The sequence below is a fragment of the Aspergillus bombycis genome, assembly GCF_001792695.1.
Source record: "Aspergillus bombycis strain NRRL26010 chromosome Unknown contig00100, whole genome shotgun sequence".
Classification (NCBI taxonomy): Eukaryota; Fungi; Ascomycota; class Eurotiomycetes; order Eurotiales; family Aspergillaceae; genus Aspergillus; species Aspergillus bombycis.
The window spans coordinates 100,048-126,786 of record NW_019170102.1 but is presented as its reverse complement, the minus strand read 5'-3'; the positions used below and the strand labels follow the sequence as shown (position 1 = coordinate 126,786).

The 26,739-nt window shown below is 47.9% G+C and overlaps 8 protein-coding genes across 8 annotated transcripts; 6 read left to right on the top strand and 2 right to left on the bottom strand.

The window, feature by feature from the left end:
* Positions 1 to 484: 484 nt before the first annotated feature.
* ABOM_009830 (uncharacterized protein) lies at positions 485 to 1,642 on the top strand (the record flags this gene model as incomplete). The annotated part of the gene is made up of 1 exon (XM_022536958.1): positions 485 to 1,642. One exon carries the CDS (start codon positions 485 to 487, stop codon positions 1,640 to 1,642), a length of 1,158 nt encoding a protein of 385 aa, XP_022385617.1.
* Positions 1,643 to 2,606: 964 nt separating this feature from the next.
* ABOM_009829 (mismatched base pair and cruciform DNA recognition protein) lies at positions 2,607 to 3,191 on the top strand (the record flags this gene model as incomplete). The annotated part of the gene is made up of 1 exon (XM_022536957.1): positions 2,607 to 3,191. The coding sequence occupies one exon, from the start codon at positions 2,607 to 2,609 to the stop codon at positions 3,189 to 3,191; it is 585 nt and encodes a 194-aa protein (XP_022385644.1).
* A 5,977-nt stretch (positions 3,192 to 9,168) lies between these two features.
* On the top strand, positions 9,169 to 9,788 carry ABOM_009828 (uncharacterized protein; the record flags this gene model as incomplete). Its single annotated transcript, XM_022536956.1, has 3 exons — positions 9,169 to 9,302; positions 9,355 to 9,384; positions 9,446 to 9,788. 3 exons carry the CDS (start codon positions 9,169 to 9,171, stop codon positions 9,786 to 9,788), a joined length of 507 nt encoding a protein of 168 aa, XP_022385643.1.
* A 1,288-nt stretch (positions 9,789 to 11,076) lies between these two features.
* Positions 11,077 to 11,523, top strand: ABOM_009827 (uncharacterized protein; the record flags this gene model as incomplete). Its single annotated transcript, XM_022536955.1, has 2 exons — positions 11,077 to 11,418; positions 11,470 to 11,523. 2 exons carry the CDS (start codon positions 11,077 to 11,079, stop codon positions 11,521 to 11,523), a joined length of 396 nt encoding a protein of 131 aa, XP_022385646.1.
* Positions 11,524 to 12,039: 516 nt separating this feature from the next.
* ABOM_009826 (oxygenase MpaB family protein) lies at positions 12,040 to 12,918 on the bottom strand (the record flags this gene model as incomplete). The annotated part of the gene is made up of 1 exon (XM_022536954.1): positions 12,040 to 12,918. The coding sequence occupies one exon, from the start codon at positions 12,916 to 12,918 to the stop codon at positions 12,040 to 12,042; it is 879 nt and encodes a 292-aa protein (XP_022385645.1).
* Positions 12,919 to 13,635: 717 nt separating this feature from the next.
* Positions 13,636 to 15,103, top strand: ABOM_009825 (DUF3712 domain-containing protein; the record flags this gene model as incomplete). Its single annotated transcript, XM_022536953.1, has 4 exons — positions 13,636 to 13,880; positions 13,933 to 14,354; positions 14,405 to 14,529; positions 14,579 to 15,103. 4 exons carry the CDS (start codon positions 13,636 to 13,638, stop codon positions 15,101 to 15,103), a joined length of 1,317 nt encoding a protein of 438 aa, XP_022385648.1.
* A 2,282-nt stretch (positions 15,104 to 17,385) lies between these two features.
* Positions 17,386 to 19,771, bottom strand: ABOM_009824 (gamma-glutamyltransferase family protein; the record flags this gene model as incomplete). Its single annotated transcript, XM_022536952.1, has 8 exons — positions 17,386 to 17,834; positions 17,970 to 18,103; positions 18,165 to 18,325; positions 18,383 to 18,962; positions 19,018 to 19,177; positions 19,234 to 19,267; positions 19,334 to 19,660; positions 19,727 to 19,771. 8 exons carry the CDS (start codon positions 19,769 to 19,771, stop codon positions 17,386 to 17,388), a joined length of 1,890 nt encoding a protein of 629 aa, XP_022385647.1.
* A 3,102-nt stretch (positions 19,772 to 22,873) lies between these two features.
* Positions 22,874 to 24,656, top strand: ABOM_009823 (uncharacterized protein; the record flags this gene model as incomplete). Its single annotated transcript, XM_022536951.1, has 3 exons — positions 22,874 to 23,032; positions 23,124 to 24,108; positions 24,163 to 24,656. The coding sequence occupies 3 exons, from the start codon at positions 22,874 to 22,876 to the stop codon at positions 24,654 to 24,656; spliced, it is 1,638 nt and encodes a 545-aa protein (XP_022385630.1).
* Positions 24,657 to 26,739: the final 2,083 nt, after the last annotated feature.

The window sequence follows — 26,739 nt, the reverse complement described above, 5'->3', positions numbered from 1 at the left end:
ATAGATCCGACGGTGATATGGAAGGGCGAATGCGCCCGATGAAAAAGCCTTGTATCATGACACCTGCTGGATGAACAATCGATGCCCAACGGTACGAATCCACTAAAAGGACCGGCCCGCAAATCATTATCCCTTGGGTGGGAACCATTGGCTTAGAGACTTCGCTTTCAGCCCCATATGCAGCTACTTTTTCCACCTCCAATCAACGAGCCCTAAGAAGTCCCTCACTTGGCCCCAGCGCAAAGGAACCACAATCTGCCAATGATGTCTTTGCAAGTTTCAAGCGCTTATGCGCTCGAGCGTTCTGGCCAATAATGAGCTCCACGGGGAAGAGTTTCAGCCTCGCCAGATGAAAATAAAAACGGACGGGCAACTCTGTTGAGTTGCGGAGAAAGTGACACAACCTCACAGTGGGTCGTATCCTTGAAATATCTCGAGCGTACCCGCATGTCACCTTCGTTTGCCTGGCAAAACACAGCCCGTCATGTTCTTCAATGACAGTTTCGAAGATTTTCACCTCGACATCGTCGGTTTCCTCGCCATTTTGGGCGAGGGCTCCGTGTCGGTGAACTACCAAGTCTCAACGTTATCCGCCTTCACCTTCCTCCCACGCCTCATGCCCGCACCCCAGGCGTTTATGAGACCGTCGCGACCGCTCCGTCTAGATGATGTTCCAGGCACCGTACTAGGCATTCGCTCTGGAAATTGCCGGCCTCACGTCTACCGCATTCCCCATATCATCCTGCCCGGGGATGAGTCGATGAAAAGCGGCTCCGATTACACGGTCCGCCATTATCGAATCACGATCAAAGATGGAGGGAACCCGTCAGATGCACTGATCTCGGCTCGAGCCTTCAGCCTACTCTCCCTACTCGCCGCCATCGGCTGTGCCATGTCCATCGCGCTGTTGGGCCTCTCGATCCATTTCAATGACGGATGGGCGCTGGTAGCGACCATCCTCCTCTCGTGCCTTTCATCCCTCCTCGGCCTTATGTGCAAATGGTCCCTGAAGCTCGGGAAACGTGTAACGGGCCGAGACGATATCCCGTCCGGCGACGTGATCATCTGCTACCCGAACGGTGCTTTCATAATTGTGGAGTGTGACGAAACGGTCGCCCGACCGCTCTTCTTCGCGCCTGAACGATGCAACTACCTCCTCTCGGGAACGTGGTATCGCTCCCTCGCCCTCCTCGGAACCATGATGCTTATGTTCGGAGTTATTGCGCTCGGAAACTCGGGAGCACGCATGCAAGTCGCTTTCGGTGCGTCATATCTGTTGCTCAATGCCGCGTACTGGATGGTTGCGGCATTGCCGGAGAAATTACACTGGGACTACTCGGCACTTCACATTGAGGAGGTCGCGCCTGTTTTTCCGGCGCCGGGGGACGACCGGAGCTTTCGAAAGGCGCTGTGGAATGCGATTAAGTCGACTAGATCGACTAGGTGGGTGAAGACTGGACGTATCGCACCGGATACAGAAGCCTGGGATTACTGGTTGGAGCAAGCTCAGCTCGCTGTTAATGGGCACGATGGGTTGGACCCGGAGACCTGGGATTATTCGGCCAGTTTGGACGACTGTCTCGGGACTCTCGGGCTGTTTATTGATAGCCCGAGGAAGCCCGTTGCTCAGGAGAGGCCTTGATTATGGTCTAGTATATGGGGCCTGACCATCTTTTGGATTACGTATACCATGTTTTGACGATGATGACAACGACGATTATGATGATTATTGCATGACTGTGATGATTGCATTTAGGGTCTCTTTTGTTTCTCTCGATTAGAGCTCTGTAATGATTTTGGTTAGATGCTCTTTGTTTGTCTGTCTTTTCCTTCTGTTGTGGATCATGATGATGAATGATGTCTTCTCATGCTGATAGAATGTGCTTCTCACGATTTTATACTTAACAGCATACATCTGCAGTGTGTGAAATATGGAAAAGTGATTGTATTCTTTTATTCCCTCCTTTCTAGAATACTCACCGTACACAATATTTGTAACGCCAAACGATTGCACTGGTGACTCGTAAAACAGGATCAATTATCTTCTCTGAGACTACGACATTCCTTGATAGCTCGACAGATTTAGAGCCCACAAATGGTGTTATCCTAAGCAGGCCTGCACAGCCTACCTTGTCGTCATGTTTGTCTCGATCGTCTCTCTCTTGTACACTTCAATGCTACTATAGAAGTCATCACGTGAGATGCCTCCAAGTTCCTGTCCCGAAGTTTCTAGACATCCCCCCCGGAGTTTATCCACAATGAACTATTCCTATCCACGATGAGCTGTGGGCCCAATGGCAATTGAATGTCAGAGTCAATGTCTAGCATATCGAGTACAGTGAATTGATGTCCATCCTGGCTACGAAAAACGCCCATGACGTCGCGGTAGTGCGTCATCGATACGATGACGTCATATGATATCATTGGGCCTCAGGAACCAAAAGTCCAGAGTTCAGGAACAACCCTATATAAACAGCCATCTTGGCTTGTCCAGATCATCATCAACAACAGCAATTCTTACGAACAAGCAAACACAATCGGAATTCACACTCTATCAATTCTTCACCTACCTCACAAACAACACCTTCTACTACACAACCACCATAATGTCTGACAACGGTGCTTCCACTCTCAAGTCCTACGTCGACTCTGCCACTGGCATGGTCCAGAGCGCCGTCGGTGCCGTGACTGGTAACTCCGCTACCAAGGTACCTACTACCACAACTCCTTCAGTACCACCAACAAGCATAGACTCACAAACACAGGCCGAAGGCGATGCCTCCCAGCAGAAGGCTGCCGCCGAACATGACGCCAGCCACACCACCGCTAAGCTAGGCCCCTTCTCTGCCGACCCTAACACTGGCGCGATAGCCAAGGACCATGAACAGCGCTCCACCGGCGCCTGGGATCAGACTGTCGGTTCCGCGAAGGAGTCCCTGGGCAATCTGATCGGCAACGAGAACCTGCGCAAGCAGGGCGAAGACCAGAACCTGCGTGGTAAGGGTGCCGAGGCGGAGGGACAGCTGAAGGATTTCGGTGAGGGTGCTGCCGATCGCTTGCAGGGTGGTCTTGGAAAGGTCGCTGCTGCTGCTACTGGCGATCGCAGTGAGGAGGCTAAGTGGACTCAGGTTCATGATGAGGGCAAGGTTAAGCAGAGGGGTGCTGAGCTTGATATGCAGAAGCATGCTTAAACGAGACTTTCAAGCGTTATTTGTGATACCACTGCGACTGGGTTGATATCGCTTCGTCAGGGAGTTTGATGGTTATGGGATGTAACTTTTATGACTTGAGATGTATTATACTTGATGGAATTGATGAACTTCTTTTAACACCTTCTTCCTACTCCTAGTAGGTCCATAATCGTTGTCGAGTATTTGTTCTCTACCTCTTATAAGGTAGCATAAATACATGCACAGGCCTGGGTTGAGGACATCATTGAAGACTCGTTCGCTCGTACCCCTTAAATACTTCGCAAGATGTTCGTTCTCACCATCCTCTGAACTACCCCCAATCTGACCGAAAGGTACCAAGTATGCTCCTTCATACCCCCGCCTCTTAGTGAACGGCAGTGGATGCGTTGCGGTAAAAGGTGGTGCCAAACCTCCATCCATGGGTGTCAATAGATCTTTGAGTCTATTATTTCCCTTACCCAGAGATATCCCCCTTATCTTAGACTGGGGCGGAAACATATCATGCCCTTGTATAATCCGCACCTTGGATATCTGAATACAAAGAAGCTTCTTTTACATAACAAAGGGAGGGGCAGTTTCTTTTGTTGGGTCGACTTGAATAGGTCTTAATAGACCGTCCTTTTCTAACTTTCGCCTTGCCCAGTATTTCCTTATTCTTTGGTTGGATCGAGGTTGTCAAAGTAACCGTGATCATTCAAGTTATTGTCAGTCAGTGATCAGTTCAAAGTAAGCTACGCTCGGTGCTGTGACTGTTTGCAGAATTTCTTTTTTCTTTTGTGAGATAACAGAGTTCATTCATTGAACAAGTGTCTTAGTCTGATGTTCGGCTTACTCCGAAAGAACTCTCTAATATTATTCAATCTCAGTTAACAACCGGATTCCTTTCGTGGCCACTCAAGTCATTTACTGTATTATAGATATATAATGTGCATTGCTTTACGGTTTCTACCAACCACTCCTGTATTGGTGGCGTTAACCGTCACTGTTGTCTGTCACCTGTAAGCACTGGTTGGCCTCAGGATGAAGCAGAGAATGACTGTACCTTTCAAACAAAGCCTTCGTGAATATGGCAGATGCCGAGAGAATCGTGACTCATCAAACCGTCAGACAAGATATAAATTCGTCCTTCTCGACGGCTCTGATACAGATTCCACATGCCATTCCTTTGTTCACCACATCTGTCTCTTCTTCTTTTCATTCTTTTCCATCAGTCCTTCTTTGACATGTCCGATGGTTACCACAGCTTTTTATTACCATGACCCCCACACCACATAAGCACTTGTTAGATGAAGGGACGACTATGTTAATCAAGGCGATGTGTACCTCGCGCCCACAACTGGGCAGGCGAATACGATGTCTACACGCAACGTGAAAATTCCATTGGAACCACTACACAGCCTATTCTTGTGGGCCAATGAAGTAGACCTTTCACTCAGGGAACTGAGAAGCACAGAACAGCATTCTCACCTACATATATATATATTCTCACACCACACAGTCGATGGAGAACCGAGTCCATGAAACCCAAACGAGAAGCAAATCCATGGACAAAGCCATGAAGTCAAGACTCAAGTCATACTGCGGTCAATCTTCTCGAATGAGGGAAGGCCACTCACTCCCATCAAGGCCTGTTGCCCAAGGACAGGACACCATCGCGATCAGTCGTTTATCTTCTACACAGCCAATGCCCACTTTGTGGTGGAGAGAAGAAACTAAGTACCTTGATAAAAGGTTGAATTCTTGACTGGAAAGGTAAAACTACCGTACAAAGTGTTGCTTATTATTGTGCGTGGATCACGTGGTTGCTTTGGGTACCCCTTTAGGTGCCTATATATATGGATGAGGAATTCAAGGGTGTCTGTCAACTTTTCTTTCATTCTTTTGATAACACCCTTGTGTGGAACAGCTCAGGCTATCGCAATACCGTCGACTCTCCAACGTCATTCCTCGCAATCAACAGGTTATTCGGATAGGATAGAAGGACAAGGAGATATCGCCTGGCTTATGCTGTTGTTCATTCCTTTCGGCAAAGCTTCACCCATAACGGGCGACAAACTCAGAGCGAGTTTCTTATACAGCACACATGATGGTCAACTCCAAACTAAGGATTCTGTTGTTGTCTCCGCTGAATAGCGCAACTCTGGGAGGCGTTGCCTCGTCCGTTGAGCGAAAGGCATCATGTGGTGGGGGTCATGGATTATATATTACCGACGAGGCCAGCCTTTTCACAACCTTTTCTCTTACGATGTGGCAGCCAGTAGGGTGACCTTTCCATCTCTTTGCCAAGCTTTGACACGAACCCACACGAGAGTTATTCGACACGCATAAGCGCACATTCACACCTTCGATGCCCTCTTGCCACTATGGCCAGATACACAGCCTTCGGCATTCATTGTCAATACATGACTTGGAGGGGCTATTTCACAGTGTGCGTACTTATTATCTACCCACTGGACCTTATTACTTTGGAGATCTCAGCACAATCCTATGCCGGTGTATCTTGATTTATACGTCTTTATTACTTTGTACCGATGGCTGGTGAAGTGGAGATAGGATAACAAAGCATAGTGTGCCAATGAATTCTGCTGCTGTCCAGAAAGACACACCCTTTGAATCGACGCCCTGATGCTGGTTCTATCACTTGATTCCGGATAGCCGGTCAACCATATTCCACCACCGGAAAGGTCTAGGTAATGCCGAAGATAGCTAGACTTCTATAGGACGTGCCGTACTCGACCCGGCAGCGGCGGTGTCTGGGTTAGTATGCAATCGATGTCGGTGCTGACGACGTAGCAAAAGGGCATTTTCGCAGTCTACATTGGTTATCAAACGGTGCACAATGGTGGTGTCACTCTTCTGGCCGATCCTGTTGATCCTACGGCTAGCTTGCAATTCCTCTCCGTTTCCCAGGCACGGCTCAAATAGAATCATTTGATGTGCCCTCGTTAAGGTGACACCGATCCCGAATATCCCGGTTGTCCCGATAAGAATCCCTGGTGACAGCTTCCCATTATAGGTCTCACCCGCTGCGAGGGTCTGGAAAGCCTCGATTGTATCGTCTCGCCGCGGATAGGTAGCTAAAACTAGAACCGGGTATCTGGAAGGAAACTTTGAACGCAATACCTGCGACAGGCAAGGGATCAGTACCACGGGAAAGTCAAGGGAGATCTGTAGAGGGGTGCATACTAGATAGACTATTATGGCGAGGACCGGGTACTTGGATAGGATAACAAGCTTTTCGTCCTTGCCAAGCGTCTTCGTAACGAAGGCAACGATCCACTGCAACTTGGCGCTACTTTTGATCAGGTCATGCATCAGACCCGTCATCACCAGCGGCCAGCAGCGATAGCTTTAAAGTCCCATCCGACATGACAACACCGTTAATTTATACGCCTGGACCGAGAAGAACGACTCCTTGATTGAGCTGGTCCCCCAATAATTACGATCCCGTCAACCGCGCAGATAAGCGTTCTGAAATAGGCTGTCTAGTCATCTGCTGTCTATAAACTGCATCAAACATAATTAGGCAACCAATATTAAGCTCTAGCCCTACACAACATACTCTACTATGACAGCCAAGCCGGCCATGCTGAGCCTGGGAAACTACTTAGCCACCACCTTCTTACCTAGCTCGCGGTCTTGTCTGCAGTATTCTATTATCTGCGCTCGATACTGCTGGTGATTCTTCACACAGTTCCAGACTCCACAACCGATACGAAGAGGATATACAGAGCCGCTCGACACAGTGTTCCTGAACCAGACAGGTAGACTGAGAGGGTTAACCCACTATTGAACCCCACAATGCCATGTCCTCAGTTATGTGTTTGAGGATACACTATACTTGTGTTGATAAATGGACAAACGAGAACCAACTAGTCGCTGCAATCAAGGAAGTCAATGAATCCAATAATGGCGATACGGTGGAGGAGCACGATAAGTACCGAGACGGTTTTGACCTATTGCACTTCAGAAATCCATACCACAGCCGATCATGGGCTCCTGGGTCATCAAAAGGCTCAAAGTGAAATGATTGGAGCTAGGCGCTGGTAATCGAACATATTGCTCAGTTAATAGAAATTGCAGAGAAGTCGTGGTTACAGGCAGAAGACTTTCGGAGATTGTTTGTATTGAGCTGCAACTCTTCAAGGACTCGGGTGAGGGAGGTGCAATGCCATGGATGTTCTGTTCGGACTTTGCTCCATTGTTCGTCCATATCGCCCCGCGGAATATGCTGAAATCAGGACCTAATGGAATCGCGGCACGATAGACTGATTCCTACAGCAAGGCCGTTGACTCTTTTTTTTGATGGAGAACGTGGTGAACTGTGCATGCGATACCGACCCATTTCTCATCCAAGTGTTCCTCTCGACCACATTCATCCGCTTACGTCTAGGAGGCGGGGGCTATAAGTGATGGACGCAAGCAAACTTCTATGCTTGTTCCCATGGTCACGACTGTATCGTACAGTTAATTTGACTACTGGGTTCGTTTGCTGGACTAGGTTGTCAACACAGGCAAAACAATCCTGGAGTTCATGAAGCATATTAGGAACTTTGACAAAGGTGTTCCTATTATAGTAATAACTAGGGTGATGCAAGCGGAGTGTGTTTCGGGTAGCAGACTGACTCTTGCTCTTGCGAAGCACGGCAATCTTCAGTTCAAGACTGTGGACAATTGAGAATCACCTGCATGGTTTGGTTGGCACTCTACCTTTTATCTCCACCTAACAATAGATATTCTTGAACGCGTTACAAATATCATGTCTATTGGGATGCACAAGGGCGTTGGCGAATAACCATCCCTGGATTATGTACCCCATGGCACCTCAGGCTGACCTGGACTCGACTTATTTCCAGGTCAGAGCTGGATTGGCTCCTCCATTGATTCCATATCCTCTTCCAATGAAACACCACCATCTCATGGAAACCCGACTTGGCCCCGTGTTTTGATCCTACTTCAACAAATGTCTTTTCCATAGCCAGGTAGGATATCAAATTGTTTATGGTTCGAAAGCGACGCAAATCTAGAAGGCCATTAGCGTATTGCATAAGATGGTAAGGGAGAATGCATACGTGGACTTTCGGTGATTATAAGTAATCGGACCAGCCGACGATCACTATTCCACGCATCGCTTCCCCGGTTTATACGCACAGCGACCAGAAGCTCTCGGGCCGCGGAACTTAACTAGCGTTGGTGCTTTCGAGAATGAAATGTTCTGGTTCTGCACTGTTTCCTGTAAATCGCGTCTCGGCCCTAGGCGTCGAAATCATGCAAGTAGCTTCGACAATCTCTTTTTAGTTTTCTTCTGCTTTTGAGAGCTACTGTAGATCTGTTAGCTCTAGCGTTCTATCACTACTAGTAGCTTGGTCAAGTGGATTGGGTTTACTCTACCTTCTGGAGCTTGACTTGCGGATCGAAGCAGGAACGTGCTTGGTTGCATCTGCTGCATATTCAAACCACATATAGAACACCAGGAAGGGGAAAAAGTCCATTTCGCGTGAGAATAACAACTCCAACGATCGCATATTGATTCTATAGGGAAACGACCCCTTTATCAATGAAACAGAAAGAAGCCATCACGTCCAAGAGTCCAAAAAACAGGCACACGCTACACATACAAAAAAAAACTCCAACACTCCATGTCACAGACTCAGACGACGGTTGGGTCGCTACAGAGGATGAAACAACGTACACTGAAAAATAGGAACAGCGAGCGGATGCCAGACTTTGGTAGGGTCAGGGCGAAAGTTAGGACATTACTCGGCTCAGCGACGATCATCCAGACAACTAACTCTCCACACCGGATCTCGGGTACAAGTGAACTTTTCGCATAAGACGAATTACTAGTACTATTTCTCCGCCCTGCCAGGCACATGAAAGACCCGGTTCAACTATTTAACTTTCCCCAGTCGCCCATTGTCTCATCGCATCTCGTTTCCACCCCCAGTCCCTTTGTCTATCAAACAAGGTCGCAAAAATGAAGTTCGCGTGGTTGCTCGCTGCCCTTTCTGCTACGGTGCTGGCAGCGCCCGAAAAGCGCGACGACGATGCTGCTCCGACGACGACTGATTCGGCCGATGCCGTCAATTGGTCTTCGCTTGGCCAAGCCCTGTATGTCTTTGCTGTTTGAGGTCTACGAGGATTGGTGTACTAATATAGACAGAAAATCCATCACGCTTACGATGCCGACAGGGTCTGCCAACTTGGATAACATTTCTCCGCCTCCACGTTCCCTTATCCCGGAGATCATGAAGAACGTGCCCCCCCTCGGCGCTGGCTCAGCTGGTGGTTCCCGCTCAGCGAAGCGCGCTCGCCAGCGAGATCGATGCCGGGCACACCCCCTCCTGGTACCTTGCGCTCCCCAGTGACGTCAAGAGCTACATGGCCGAGGTGAAGAAGGAAATGGCCGACGGGGCATTGACAGCGACGACGGGCAAGTACGCCCCTGCGAAGGCTACGGCCGAGAGCACGAAGGACGGTGGCGCATCGTCCACAACATCATCAGGAATGGCCGCGGCAAGAGCGCAGCCGACGGGCGGGTTGGTGCTGGGCGGAATGGGGGCCTTGGGGGTGCTCGGGGTAGCATTGGCGCTGTGATCGACATGAACTTATGACCGAAGTGAAATGATAAGCTATGGAAATGACGAATGTTTTTGGGGTCTCTCCCAGAGTAGTTCAACTGCAACCCTGGCGGTGGCGTTTGTGGTCCCTGTAATTAGTGTCGTATTAGATTAATTGACCCAGTGGGAATACGACAGACCGGCTGCAAGCACAGACTAAACAAGCTTCGGGTGGGGATACGGAGTGGGACATTAATCTGTTTCGGCCGGCCTTGCTGTACCTGATAGATGATTAGTATGTACCTAGGATCATATGAAAGCGGATATCGACTCCGAACGGGCCTCTTCGATCGGGTACCACTACCCCATACTATTCGATATGGGGGAAGCTGCTAAAATTAGCTGGGGTTATCGGTTCCGATTGGACTCCACCGTTGACACGAATCGATATCGAATCTCAGTGCAATGGTGGGTGAGGGTATTTTCACCACCAACATTGGAGATCGATCAGGGTTCACGGTTAGATCAAAGTATCACATGTATCTCTCGGCCCGAGAGCGAAAGAGGAAAGCGTCGCGATGCTGTATCAATGGTAGGCTCTGATTGGGCGAGCTGAGGGGTATTCCCCGAAAGGGATCGACAGTTGCAGCAGTTAGCGAAGCCCTAATCCTTTGCGGGGTCGTCTGGAGTCTCCAGTTCTTGCCCAGCCCCGAATGATGCTATCGCCAAATCCTTGCGAAGATTAATTCGTATATTGATTTGGTAGCGAAGGAGGGGTATAACAGCCATTGACTCATGCCAACCGGTGCAGAGGCAAATTCACATGGAGAGGGTTTTCCTTCCGTAAGAGTTGGATTCTCCCAGCGGGAATAACCTACTTGAGCCTCGGGCCCAAGCAGAAAACGGGCATCAACGCGAAACGATGAGCAGGGCAAAAAGGCAATCGGCGATCTCAAAGTCCAGACCAGGGTTGGAACATAACTAACACCTGTCGAATCAGAGGCTAGGTCCAGCCGTGTGTAGTATTTGCCATCCAGACAGGGACACAATTTTAGGTAGCATATCCTCCCCGTCTAGGCTTTAATATGGGTCACCAGCTAGAAATTTGGGACGCCAGAGATTAAGGTGCAGGCGGGGTTGCCTTTGTTTCGTATTCATAGAAAAGAAGAAAAAAAAACAAGTTTGCCAGACTCCATAGCTACATATAAGTTTGGACGACCGCAGTAGTCGGTGATCTTTTCCACAGATCAACATCTCTCTTCCAAATCTCATACACTCCGAAAGTCATTCGTTCAGACCCTGAATATCATTCTACCAGTGCAAAAATGCGCTTCTTCAAGTACCTTGTTTTTGCTGCCCCTCTCGCCCTGGCTACTCCCAGGCCGAACCCGGTAGCAGCTCCTATGCCAGAAGGTGGTCTCCTCTCGGAGCTGCCTGCGCTTCTCGACGCGGTCAAAGGCCTCCTGAGCACAGACACTATCAATGACCTCCAAACTATCGTCAAGGGCGGTGCAGTCCTTCTCGGCGGAGACACTCCGAAGAACCTACAGAAACTCCTTTCGAGCGGGAACATCGATAAACTACAGGCTCTCGTTGACAATGCCGATAATCTTTTGACTCCCAAGTTTGTCAACGAGACCACAACTCTTATTGACGCTGCGTCACCGGTAAGCTAGTGCCGAACCCATGATTATAGGTGAATGCTGATAATTTTTTAGCTCGTGGATAACGTTTCGAAACTTTTGGCGGGACTTCTCGGATCCTTGATTTAATGATGCTACGAAATCAGCACTTTGATGCCTAGACGGTTATCATAGGCTTTTATGTTCTCATGCAAGTGGTGTCCTACGTGCCTAGATGGATGTCTGGATGACTTGTTCTTGTTCCTTTAATCTTGTTCATATAGCGATCTAGATACATGAAATGGTCCCTTTCCTTCTCTTCCTCGGCTTCCTTCCCTTTCTTTTGTTCGTAAAAGGATAAGAATAAAAAGATTAATAATCCGGGTCTAGTTTCGTATCCCTGTAATGTGCCGCGCATGGTACATTTCGGCCTTATCTCTCAAATTAAAATCGACAGGGATTTCAAGCCCAAAACAAGACTTTTAGCGCATTATTAATCCGGAGGTTAGTTATATTAACGAACTAGATCCTGAAGCACGTGTATGGTAGAGATTTTTTCACTCTAGTTTGTCTCATTAATCTCATTCAGATAATTCCCCGAGCACGGTTGGATGACATGGGTGCATGCACTACGACAAAAGATAAGGGAAAACAAGCACCAAGTAACTACACGACGTTCATATGCTTTCGTAATTCTTGCAAATAATAGCGCAGTGGATATCCCCGTGTAGAGGTCGGCAGTGCAGGGTACACTGCTACCGACAATCCCATAGTGGTCCGATACAGACCCCGGGTACTAAATGTCGACTTAAGCCCGTAAGCCTCTCTAATGCGCGGGGGTAACATCTCAATCGTAAGGACCCGCAAAAACGGTTTCATAACTGATACCCAGCGGGGATAATCGTTGCGGTTCAGAAGGTCCTGAGCAAACTTGTGTGCGTCTGCGGTCACGCTCAACTGCTCGATCTGGTCGTCCCAGTACTTCCAGAATGCCTGTCGGTTCTCGGGCCAAGTACCCGATGGTAGGCCCATGGCATGCATGAGGACTGTAAACTCTGCGTAAGCCTTCTCGGCTGTGGTGTAGTTGACGAGGCCGTAGACACGCTGGTAGAAATCGGTCGCGGTCGCGTAGAGCGTCGCTGCGACCCAGAGCTGGGTCGGTCGGTGGGAGGAGAAGTTTTCACTCCCGCGAAGAGGCGGTTGGCCTTGGTTGATGAGGTCCAACAGGGTCTTCTTTTCTTCTCGCGTGCCGAACACCAGGCAGGCGATGTAGCTGAGATTCGCCTGGAGGGCGTCCCCTAACTCTGTCGCCAGGTTGCTGCTGTGGCCGTTGCTGGCATGATGGGTATCACTAGTTCGATTCCGGATTCCGGGGAAGGCCGCCTGGAGTAGTAAAGCGGATCCTGATCCAGCAAATAGAATGCCTTCTTGCAGGATCTGGGGGAGGATTTCAAGTTGATCGAGGGCCTCCAGACGACTCGAATCGGACGAGACCGATGGTGTCTGGGAAATCTGGTCTGGGGATTTCTTCTCATCGAACGACATGATGGCTGTACGTTTGATGGAGAATAAAGGGGGAGGTGTGGCTTTTTCTCGTTGAAGATCGTAGGATTTGTACGGGATATCGCGGGTGGTTGCGCGATGGATGACTTAGGGTTACAGGATCACCGACGACTCACGACAACAACACACATGGGTCTGGAGTACGACGACCTCGCCTCCACAGGCTTGTCATACATCAATTTGCCTGTCTTTGCGTTTTATCATGCACATCAGGCCCCAGTGACGCTCTTGTTTTACTCACTTTCCCCGCATCTCAATGAGGCAATAAATCCGCACCCAAGTTTAATGCGTCTGGAGCTGGTGGATCCACCACCTGTCCCGAAGCTTAGGTCCCCTGCTAACAACCGCGGTTTCTCAATAGTTCGTGCCGATCCTCATCCAACTTCCGCATGTGAACTCGTGTGTCTAAAATGAGGTCGTCATCATTGGCCCCGACGCGCCGCTCGCTGCGATCGACAGCGTCGCATTGTCGATCCATGCGGAGAGACCATACCAAGGTCGAAACCGGGCTTACTCCGGAATCTACCCCTTGGTGTTCGAACCCCCGAAGGCGAAAAAAAATAGGATAAGACATCGTAACGTTAATTTACTCAGTGGCCATATATTAAATCATACACGCCTCGACCATATATTTTCACACCCCCCGACAAGTTCGACGTGTCCACCCCTGCTACCCGTGGACAGCGACTGGGCATAGCCATGGAAGAGAAGCAACATTATCTCGGCTCCAAAGCGGCGAAATATGCCCTAGGGGTCCATCGTGGGCCTCTCCCCCAGGACGATGGCGACGGCTGCACAATCGAGCATGTCGAGACGGCAAACACCATCTCGTTAGAGAAAAGGGAGAAGACAAGGGCTGAGCGAGCACGCCGTCATTGGGCCCGATTTTGGTGTTGCTACATTTTTTGGAGCATTATCTTCCTGGCCGTTTTCTTGCCCGTTTTGTAGGTGCTCCACTTTCGTCCAAGTACGTTTCAGATTGACTAATTTTTGCAGCTTCACTGTCATTATCCCCGCCATTGCCCAAAGGGTTGTCGACAATTCGTCACTCGTGGTCACCGAGACCAGCGTCATGCAGCCGCGGCCGGATTCGATCATGCTTAGCTTGAAGACCGCCCTGAAGCTGCCCATCGGCGTTCCGGTTCGCATCGAGCCCATAGCGATCAGTCTATTCAACCGCAAGAATAAGGGCAACGGGACCTGGGCCAAGGTCTACCTTGACGGCGCCACGATCTCAGGGAACACCACCCTAGGAGTCGACAACCAATTCACCCCGTTGAATGTAGAGCAATGGAAGGAGTACGTCCACAGCGTGGTCTTCGAGAAAAACGCTCCGCTATCGCTCCACGGCAAAACCACGGCATATCTCGGCAAGCTGAAGAATCACATCACCATGGATAAGGACGTGAAGCAAAACAGTATGTTCTCGATGACCCATACTCCAAGAATAGACTAACCAACGTTCCAGCCCTCGACTCGTTCTCTGGCTTCTCGATCGCAGACCCACAACTCCTTCTCCCTCCGAGGGAAGACGGGACCAACCTAATTGCCAACGCCACCTTGCCCAACCCTTCGGTCATGACCTTGGAAATCGTACGTCACATCCCACCGAAAGTCAATAGAGACTTACTAATGGAAATAGGGAACAACAATCCTCGAACTCAAGAGTGGAGACCTCGTCATCGGCAACGCAACCATTGACAACCTCGTCCTCAAACCAGGCAACCACTCATCCCCCGTCCACGGCATCATGGACCTCAGGGTCTTGCTCAAGAACATCGGACCAATCCTGCAGACCCAGGCCAGCTCCCTCAAGAACGGCTACCTGACTCTTGACACCGTCGGCAAGTCCGTCGTCTACGACGGCGTCGAGGTCCCCTACTACACCGAAGTAATGAGAAACCTAACCATGACGGCGCAAGTGCCCCTCGGCGGCCTAATCACGAACACGCTACGTGGCCTGCTCCGCCCCGACAACGGAAACAACATTTTCTCGAACCTCACGAATAACTCGGACTCGGATAGCGGCGGCGGTTTACTCAGCAGTTTACTCGGGGGGTCCGACAAGGGCGTGACTGATCTGTTGACCAGTCGGGCTGTGGATGAGCTCTTGAATAATCCCGAGAAGCGCTCGTCTATTATTAATGTCCTAGAGGGGTTCCTATAGATGATGACTTTCATGACGCACGCGGCTGTTTTTAATGCATATGGTCGTAGATGCCATCTTCAGTGGCGTTTGGTTTTTAGATATGATTTGATTTATGATGATAACCCTATTGCGATGTGCTTAGTTAATGATATCCTGACTATGATTTGAATGTCCAATATACGCATTACATAACTTATACTCGATCCTACTAATCGGGCTGGTCTAATTATAGTCCATCGCGAAATCTCTTTTCTCGGCAGTAAAACTGTTGTTATCCATAACCCTACACAGGTTCTTACCCTGTCGTTTCCGGGCCTTCCGGTGCCTGCCTTCCGGTCAATATATCGGGTGCGATGTCCGTTCCTAGAACAGCAATACTAGAAATATTCCAAGCTATTGGAACCCACGTTACATCGTCCTCACTAGGAACTAGATTCCAAAAATACATCGTCCAACTTGCCACCCACCACCGACTCCAGCATAGCAGAATACCCGCCAAACTTCTACCGCCATTTCCGAATTGCTTACTTGATATAAAATTCGAAGCGATGAAGATGGCGCAACAAGAAGTGTACCAGTAGCATCACCAACCTTCTTGACTCGCAAAGCTAACAAAAGCCCCATGCACTTCCATTTCCCACACAAAAATGCTTGGGTATTTGCTTGTTCAGTGGAGATTTTCATTGGGGGCGTTGGAAGTGGAGCTCTTTGACCAATGAAAAATGCACATCCGCCTTGCCTGTGGATTAAGTAAAAAGCCCTAAGTGCCCCTTTCTTGCGGGGCGAACTAAAGACCCCTGGTGATCTTAGGTAGTATCCGTTTGCTTAACGGTCCCATAATGGAGGCTGGCTTTGACCAAACATTGCCATCCGCTGGTCGGTGGAGGCGCTGGGTTCAACGGCGGCTGTTTGCCCTTTCCTGCATTAGTCTTGCTGGCTGCTTTGAGATCTCTGACTTCGTGGATGAACTGGTTTTGTTTATACAGGTGCTGAGAAATGGGATAAGGGCAGACTACGTCGAAACCCGCGGCGAAGAAGGCTAACGGGATGAAGAATATTGCCCTTGTTAGATCGAGCCGACACTTCCGGCGGTAGATATGTTGACTGGTAGATAGGAGTGAAAGTTGATAATCGCCGTCCACAGCATTTGCCGGAGACGTTCGGATATGAGCCGACCTTCGACTGCCCTTCTCATACTTCCTCCTTCCTTCTCCGTCTCCCTGTTTTGGTTATCCTCCTCAATTGAAGATATGTAAGGTACACTATACCATCCACTACTTAGGGCAAGCAAGTACATACGACCATAGGGGTGTGGAGAACAGGGCTTCCCGTCTGCTCAGCCGTACTTAAGCTATATAATACTATATAGTAATTGTTATTACTGTAATTGAGCTCACATAGTCTACAGAGAAGCAGTATATTAATGAATAAAAAAAATCGATATTGTTATCAAGTCTCGTTAATTTTTCTAAATATTCTTCTCTGCTTTATCTATATATTATTTTTCTTTCAGTTATATATTTATATCTATAAATAACATATTTTTATAGAGAGTAGCAGAGAAATATAGATATCTAGTCGAGTTATATAGATTTATAATTAATTTTGAGTATATATAAAAAGGTATTCTCAGGGTTGGTCAGCTTGGCTAAGTGTCTCTCATGTTACCTCATGTCGCGCCCCATTTGAAAACTTATATCATTGATGTTCACATCTTGAGAGTCAGAGCTTTTTTAGTTGAAAATAGACCTTGTAGCTCATTCGAGGACACACTTTAAAGTGGGAAAATTCGAAGCCTGAAGGAGACTATCTTTCTCACTACCCTAGTAAAAGCAGCAGGAATTCACTGCTTATATCTGTATTCTCTCCGCGAAATGACTGCCTCTTTACCTTCAGGCTAGAAACGAATATCTGCCTATAGGTCATACGCCTTTTTCTCCGCGCGTGATAGGGCCAAAGCAAGGCTCAATCTCTTATAGAAGAGAAAGGCTAGATCCCTAGAGCCTACATGAAGATACTATTCAAGACAAGCATAGAAGATTTCCGATGACTTAGAGACTATACCAACAGACTATAAACCACTGGCTTGAGTGGGTTTGAAATTCAGATACGAAAGAATAATTGATAGCAGAGCTAATTATTGATTAGCTTCACTGCACTTCTCTCGTACAGGAACTTCCGTCACAGTCTGTGGAAAATGCAATTGGCAGTATTTCTCTTTTTATGTCTGGTCTATGCGTCGTAAGCATACTGTAGTATGTGCCGTAGTACGCCGTCCTAACCTGCTCTATATAATTATACTATATTGAGTATCCAGCCGAACTGACCAGTCTCGGCTCACCGGCAGCATCAAATGTCCCATTGGGCGAGACTCTAACGAGTTGAGCATTACTTTGTCCAGGTGCAACCCAAGAAACGTTATGGCCAAGACTTTCCATGAAGGCAACTGTACCGTTGTCATAGTTGTACTCGAAGGTGACCCGGTTTGGCACCAGCTGGTCATGCAGTCGCGGTTTAGCCAGTGCGTCGGCAGCTGAGAGTCCTTCGTCAATAGAATGGATAACATTCTGGACAGTGGCGGTAATGATACGACTGCCACCTGCAGATCCTGTAATCAAGACTAGTGTACCATTGGGTCGTTCTACTATCACTGGTGTGATAGACGAAAGTGGACGTTTGCCAGCACAGACGTAATTTGTTTCGGAGGGAATATATCCAAATAGATCTGATGATCCAGGGATAGAGAAGTCTGTGGAAAGGACAAAGTTAACTAAAAAGGACTTCTCTCTCTCTCTCTCTCTCCTCTTTCCCTCTCTTTCATTTAAAAAAAGAAAAGGAAACGGAGCCCCCCTAACGGTAATTGAGGGTGCTTATTAGAATTTACCATTCATTTCATTGTTCATGATGATACCAGTCTCTGGGACCATAACATAACTGCCAAAGACATGGTTGATCGTAGATATCGAAGAAATTGCAAGGCCAGTATTGTCAACTGCTACAATATGTGAGGTTCCATGGCTGATAGTAAGATCGAGTTTAGTCAACAATCAGAAGTAATATAGAGTGATGTCGAACTTACGTCTCCGGGCTTTCTAACCCGGCTGGATCATAAGCTGATATATTCTGAGTTCGATGATCCGAGATCTTAGATCGAGTGGCGTCGATCATAGATTGGGCAAGAGTCTGCGATTCATACGTAGCCATATCATCAATAAACAAGGGATCACCTAGGTAGGTTCGCTGAGACTTTTATCAGCGAATATTCACACTGAAGGAATTCCACACCAAGGCCCTTACTCTACCATATCCAAATCGGATCGCCTCATTCATGCGATGAGTACTTAGGCTCACAGACTGTTCCGTGCGGAAGAGATCCTTATATGTCTCGAGAACTTTAAGAATATACAAGGCGATAACTCCGCTCGAAGGAGCCGATGTGCTTGTGATCTTATACCCACGATAGTCGATCTGTGAGATATTCCGAATAGCCACAGTGTAGTTTTCTAGATCTTCAAGCGTCATTGTACCGTTCTCATTCTGTAGAGCATTGACCATAGTCTCCGCAAGACGCCCCGAGTAGAATGCTCTGGAGCCATATTTCGCAATTGCTTCCAGAGTATCCGCATATCGGTGCCGAGTCATTGTGTCGCCCAGCTTCAGTCGGGTTCCATCTGGAGCGAAGTCGATCGCCCATGTAGGGTTGTTGGTAAAAAGGTCCTCGTCACCAGCAACATGATTCATATATCTGATAAGATCCTCTCCCACAGGAAACCCGTGACGAGCTGTTTGAACAGCTGGTTGTACGACAGTCGACCACGGAAGAACACCGTACTTGCTGTGAAGGTATTCAAGACCCCGAATCTCGCCTGGTACGCCGCTAGAACAGTTTTAATTGTGCTCACATATCGTGGGAAATCTTATGAATATCTTACCTTGCCAGTCCACCATAGACAGAGGCATTTTTGTTATGTTCATACATATCCTTGAACGCTGCAGCTGGAGCGGTCTCTCTGAAATCGATAACCTCGTAGCTCCTGTGCGGTGTCCTGACTAGCATGATCCCACCTCCACCGATCCCACTGTGGTACATGGCTATTCTTTGTTGGCCATTTCTGCTCTTTCAAAAGGTTGACCGGATGTGTTCTTACCAACTACACCAACACAAAGCTCGGTCGCAACTAACTACTTAATTGCATCAGCGGCAATAGTCACCAATAAATTTCTCCGAGCCCTGAGGCCTGCACTCACAGCATCTGCCGCATTACCACCCATGCGCAATATCTCCACTCCATGTTGAGAGCAGATAGAGTTCTCACTCGCAACAGCCCCCAGCTTCCCGGGGGCAGATTTGCTATGCGACGCACTGTTGGTATCGTGATTGCGCTGGAAAGAATTGAAGGGCCAAGTATTGGAGTTGGGCGGATGACTGGCGATCAACAATAGCGACAGAAGAGCGAGAACGCAGAGCTTTATTGATGTTGGTATGGCGGCAGTGACGCCTGGCCGAGATTTCTGCGAGGTGTGCTGATGCGTGATGCTCGTCTTTGAATTAGTAGATATCAGGTACAATGAAGACTGCCATAGAGGTACATGAGGGTTAGTATCTCAATGTTACTGAGTGGGGATTAGTAATTCTCATACTTGGTTTTCCACATCTCGATTGCGGATAGGCCAGGGTTGTGACATGATCTATTTTGAATTGCTAGGTGACAAGGAAAGTAGCTATTAGCGAGGGAGGTTTAATACCAGTCCTGGAGATGGACATGTGATTATTTTAAGCCCTCAATGGTTACACCGCGTCTTGTCATGTACTAGTATTGCTCAGCCCGTAGCGCCATCCCTTGCATACTGTTGCGAAGAATATGTGTGCAGCCTGTATAACTATCAAAGTACTTCAAATTCCCGGATGAACTAAATATATATATATATATATAGGAAATTCGATCTAAGCAATTCTCTGTGGTAAGCAGTTTAAACTGCTGGCTCAATTAATTGCTTATAACGAGGTTTCTGTCAATATGCGGGGAATCGGGGTAGCATACCCGTCAACGAAGGAAGGATACGTAAGCAAGACTTCTAAAGACAGACTACAGATACTAATGAGACAGAAGACTGATTATTGCTTCTTTCTACTACTACCAAAGCATTAATATATTATTGAATGGTCCCCTAAATCCATAGAAGGGGATTAGGTAGGTATGTAGTCTACCATACACCATTGAAAAGCCAGCGGGTAGGATTCAGGAACTCCGACGGCTATCGCATTGTCGATGCACCTGAGGCAAGGTATCCTGTACAGGCATCAGCTTGAATAGCTATCGGGTCTGAGACAGCGTCACACTAGACGAAAATGGATTGCATGTGTCACTGGTCTTCGTCTTTCAGCAATCACGATGCACCGATCGGGAGCTTCAGGCCCACATTGTTGTGAAATCTGGACAGATTCACGCATAAGTGGAGATGTCGCGCTCGGATCCACACTCCGGGTATGTGTGTCTGGCTAATAATACAGGTCTATTAAGGACCGTGCTATCATGGTCAAATCTACCATACATTTACACATTCAGGAACAATAGGGTACAAGGCGATGCCGTCTACCTCGGCGTAGTGAGCTCTTGAATCTTGATATGTACTATACCGCCCCTTAGGATCGATAATATAGATAGAGTGTAGTACTGTGTTCTCTAGGCTTTTAACGATAGATTTTTATAATCTTTCTCATTGTTTTCACAAGTACTAGGTACTATGTGATATTGATTGGCACAATCACATCAATGCATCGATTTCCGGCAGAATCCCAGCAACCCCTACGAATTTTGTGGTTTGGGTCTGGAAAGGTCTGCAATTCCTCAGTCAATGTCGATCGCTCCCTGCTAGGTTACATGTCTATCAAAGATTCTAGATCGTGATGTGGTGAGGGGAAAACGGTGGCTGGCTGTGTACCTGCTAGCTAGCATCTTTATTCGCGGTGGAGACTCCCCACTCATCCTTAGTGGTAAACTACGACAATAACAAATTAACGAAACTGTATTAAAAAAATCAACAATCTCACTACATATGCGTGTATCAAATACGAGATGCATCAGACCTGCCAAATTTGCCACCTGATAGCATAAGCTGCATAGCCATTTACATCCAGAACAGCCTGTACATGGGTCTGGGGTTAGATTTCAAACCTATGGGTTCAACTTCTTGGTGGGTCGGTAGACATCAATACGACCCATCTGAACCCAACCCTAACGTATTATATAGATTGGGGTTTTACCGGCAATCGCAAGGCACACCCCCAATAGGGCTGACCAGCTGCTGCTCCAGTTGTGTTCTACCTACTAATAGTTACACTGTCTAATCTGAACACCTTGGAATATCTTAAAGTAATAGAGATAATTAAAAGCAAAATTGATATGTTGTTATTCCATCATGGTTGCTTTTCGTTTTTCTTTTTGCAATATGATAGCAGGCGGTCATTGTAAGCGCCCTTCAGGAATACGCGACATGATTGGTGGTACGCCTTTGGGGTGGAGGCCAACGGCCGGGGAGTACAGGTAGCACTACTAGTACTAGTAGTTACTAGTAGTAGGAGGGAGATCGAGGATGTTCAGGACCGAATAGAATAATGTGATGGGGAATGAAAGGGAAACGAATCGCTGACGAACAGGCATCCAAGGGGCGGGGTAGTCATTGCCTGAGGCGATCGCCGTTACAAAAGGGTTCAACGTTCACTACGGAGCTGTATTTCTAAAGCTATCAAACGACGCCAGTCTATGCGACGTGACGGACTGCCAACCAATAGGGATTAACTGCATACTCCTGGCTGCCAGCCACATGATGTAGCCTAGCGTAGTTTGATGCTGCAAAACTAAGTTGGGCCTAAAGTTCATCGAAAGTTAGATATCGACGATTTATCCCAAGCGACCCCGGAACTGGTGTGATAGTTGGTTAGCCTTGAGAAAATCGGTATTAAGTTTTAACAGAAAGACAGGCTTTATCAATTATTGTGTGTCGGATTAGAATGACTTAAGTTTTACTTATAATATCTCTGAAGCCGAATGAAATCGGACTGAAAGCCACCCTTCTCCAGGGCCCATTTGCGGACCCTGGCTACGGAGATATAATCCCTGGCTGCCGGGACGGGCCGTAACTAAAGGGGTTACCTTAGGAATTTAGGAGGAATGACGACAGATCTTAGATCGCGCGAATCTGTAACTTCCTTGATATCCTAGGGAAAGCTGTAGATATTGTAGTGGAGTGACCCACGCGGACAACAGGTAACCAGTTTCCTTGGAATAGTGGACCTCAGGCAAGTTTTCCATTCTCTCATGGACCGTACCAGCTGGTAGTGTAGAAACGCACTGCGAGGCGACCTGATAACCAATGATGACCGGGATTTGACTTACGGAGTTCGACATAGTAGCGGTGTGACGCCTACTGCCGCTTTACAATATTCTAAATATGAAAATCAAGAAAATGAGTAGGTTAGATATCTAGATGTTAGCCGACCCTCGCTACGATATATTCTAAGCGTGCTGATCTGGTAAGATTTATTGATACATACCGATCGCATATGTGATCTGTATGATGTGTAATTTTTAAAATTTACGAGAACAAGCCAATACACGCGCTAAAGTTAAATCGGGAGATCGAGCTAAGTATTGCAGGAGACTGCACGTCAATGAAGGACACCGTTTTTCTGGAGGGTCTGAGCGTGTGTCGCAATCGATTTAACATATGACGGTGCTGACCGAGATTCTGGGGGAACACCTAGACTATTAGGATCAGGCCGAACCAATGCTACCAGAATTGCTTACCCAACTCGCCCAGCTCTACAGGGCAAACGAAACCAGTATCTCGGCCGACCAGATCCTGAGATGGAAGGAATGTCTTTCTGCGCGCGACATCTCAGCTCTCCATCGCCTATTTAGCTTATTCTTGCACCAGGTCAAACATGTGAGGTTCCTAATTCCAATCCAGCGATCGATTTGCAGCCATATAATTGCGTGATCACTTAATGCTAACTCGGCCTCGGACCGATACCTAGAACCCGATCACTGATATACCGGACCACCTTGCAACTACGAATCAAAACGATGGACTTCCAGCCGTGGCCACCGGTGCAGCATCTGCGCGGCCGTCGCAAGTTCGTGCACGAGACCGTCGACCTTCTGCTACCTCGCTCGCTGACGGCGACCACCAACAAGAGTCATATGAATACCAGCAGGGTGTGTCTTCAGTTTCTGAAGCAGACGACTTCCGGAAAGATTTATGCATGAGCATCCCAAATCCAGGATATCCTCGTAATAGTAACCAGTGTACGCCAAGTTCGGATATCGATACGAACACAGTCACTCCATCGCTGACTACAGGAGCAACGACGCCTCTACAGGGCGTGACAGAGGATGATTCTTTTTTTCGTACGCCCTACCTTTCGCCAAGTATGAAAGTACTTTTGGAAAGCTGTCGGACAGACCGCGGAGCTTTCTTACGGGAAATTGGAAAAGCCAGAGCAGTGCTCCCCACGGGGCAAGGCTGGGAGGCCGCCATAGCTGCGAAGGTTGACAATGCTGATCTACGCGACCGAATGAAGATCTACCATAGGTTCGAGTGCTACAATATCTACAAGCATGTTGTCGAGGCTGGGTATCATACCGGCACCTGCTGGATCCGGGATATGCGCACTAAACTGGCGATGAAGCTCTGTGAGAATTTCCCGCAGCGGTTTCGCGACCAGCAGGCAGCGAATAAGAGCTTGAACTGGGTTGATCAAGGCTGCAAATATCATGAGTGGGCCGGCCATTTCAAAAGAGGTATAACTGACTTGGGCTATCTGATTGCACTTCCTTTAGACGTGCCTCATTCTGCGTACACATCAAGATGCACGAAGAAGCGAATGCACGATGTTGCCAATGACTTGAAAGGCCGAGGGATCGAAGACCTTGTGATAAAATATGAACTTACAGAGTTGGGTAACCACATTGCAGGGACATTGAGAGATATGACATGCAAGAAGCGCAGGGAAGCGCCTGGTAAAGTCTATAATCACCAGAACGATATAGTACGACGCTGATTGTGGAATTCAGGAGACACACCCCAGGGCTCTTGCAAATCACCGGGTTCGATGCCGAGTTTCAGCGAATTATCCAGTCATATCCTCACCGTGCAGCCGGTCCAAACGCCAACTTCACCCGAGTCGCTAATTGCTAGTCTGGACACCAGGGCTTGCCCCTCACTGGAAGTGGAAATGGGAATGGGAATGGAGATGGAAATGGAGATGGAAATGGAAATGGAATACCCCGTGAACCACGGCTCGGCCGATCAGTATGCAGGTGTCTATGCCTGCCGTTCCATACCGGCAGATTGGGCTGTCCCTGTGAACAGTCTATTGGGAAATAGCATGCCAATTTTTCACACCCCTTTTCAAACAATGGATATGGGCCAGGCGGCCTACTTAACGCCATCTACTAGTGCTGTGAATAATGATGCTCTTGGACGATTGGATGGGAGCGATGGGAGTACAAATTATACCGCAAGTCTAACACCATATGGAACCACGCAATATTCAGCTACCGCGTAAGAATTCATTTCTATTGAGTACCATGATACTAGTTCCAAGCTGGTACGGGCTCTTGCATTAATCGGAAATTCTTCAGGCCACGTGCCCCCAGTAACTACCGATTGCACATATACTGCAATCGCGAAAGAAAACATAGAAATATACGTGAGACAATTGACCCAAGGTATCACTTGCGCCCAGTCAACATCGTACCATGTTCGAATCCAGACTCACCTCATGAAACAGAGAATACTCAAGCCTAGCGATTCGCCCAGATTCACAATGGCGTGTCCAGGTTGTGGAGAGATATACCACCATTCTCATCCGGACGGTTCCAGGCTGCAATACCCGCAATGAACGTCCCCATATAGGTGTGCGCCATGTTCCCGATCCTCTCATGTCGCTGTTTCAGGGGAGGTATACCGTATTTGAGGCGCGTGATATTAGCAGAAGATAGCTTCTCCTGGTAATGACAAATTTTTTGGTCATTGGGGAGGAGGTCAAGGACGTTTTGACAGGATGGATAAAGTATATTCGGTGTAATTGTGGATTCGGGCCCATGAAAGCCGTCGCCAATGGGAGGGCTTCCTAGAAGACCTGGGGAGCTGCAGTGTACCTTGCCTAAAGATGCCGTTGTCATGAATCTTCAAAATCGTGCCAAACAGAGTTGCAATATAGAAATCGAAGGGGTGCATCGAGAAGCTCATATAGCTATCCTTATGTGTAACTGCGAAGGTGTCCGTCAAAATTCCCAACTCGTTATCTAGTACAAACCGTCATTAGCTCAAGTCGATGATAGGTAGAAGATAATAGACCGTTGTAGTCTTGATAGTTAGATGCCTCTCGGTGCTGTACTCCTCTTGTTCTTCAAGCTTGAAGCGATAGCTTAAAGGCCGAGTTTCCTACGCTCCCAGCGTAGAATAGGATATAAGACTCGGGACGAGCCTTTTCCTTGGTGGTGGTGAGGTATAGTTGCAACGGCGGTGACTTATATAAGTGATCCCACGGCATTCTGAATCGTAGATTTAGAATTATGACCTTTATAAATACCAAGACCAGAGTTTTATATAAAAATAGACTTTAGGGGGTGTGGCCTATTGGTGCAAGCCCGACCCGGAGCGAGGCTATCCAATATCAATGCCCCATCCTCGGAGTTTAAAAGACACCAAAGTACACAAAGAGAATACTATCCTAACTGGGAGGTATACCCCGAGTGTATTGTATGTTATTTACTTTTGGGCTTGTTTTAGAATATATGTTTGGTCCCCGACGGCCGCCATTGGCAACCGTGCAGGACCATAGTCCGTCTAGCACCGCTTCATCCATGGCTGCATGCAGATGGTAGGTAATGATTCGACACCAACGTCAAATAAACCCACTTATGCGTGAGAAAGAACGGAAACTCAGGTATATGTGGGACTGAGTCTCACCGCTAATCCTCCTTTTGCAGCATAGATTGAAACAGCAGAAATGGCACAAGGCAGAACCCCCCCCCCGTATATAATAAACATTTTTAAAGATAGGTGACCTCGAAATCGATTTCTTATACCTGTTAGAAAACTGCTGTTCTTTAAGTTCCCTCTGCTTCAAGTGTCGGATTTCCCAAGTACCAAGATGGAGTCTTCAAGTTCAGCGGACATACTCACAATCAGGGAGTTACGTGCAGCCGCGTCCTCAAATTTACAGAAGGATGTTGAAGGTAAGAAAGCTCAGATCCACCAAGTGGAAATTTCACTTCCTACGATTGCTCCTGACCAGCGGAATAACCAGAATACTACAATGAGGGGGCCGGGGATATGGTCACGTACGTACAAGAGCCATCCGGAGGTGTGTGGCCAACGGTTTCTGTTAACATAAAGTCTTAGCATGAGTGAGAATGAGACTGCCTTTGATCGCTTCAAGATTCGACCCCGTATTCTTTGTGACGTGTCCAATATTGATACCTCAACCACATTTCTTGGTGAAAAGGCAAATTATATATTCCGTCTTTTAAGAGTTTAATTAACAACTCCAGGTCTCCTTGCCGATAGGATTTGCGCCAACATGTATACAGTGCCTTGCACATCCTGACGGCGAAGCGGCCACATCTCGAGCAGCGAGCCAA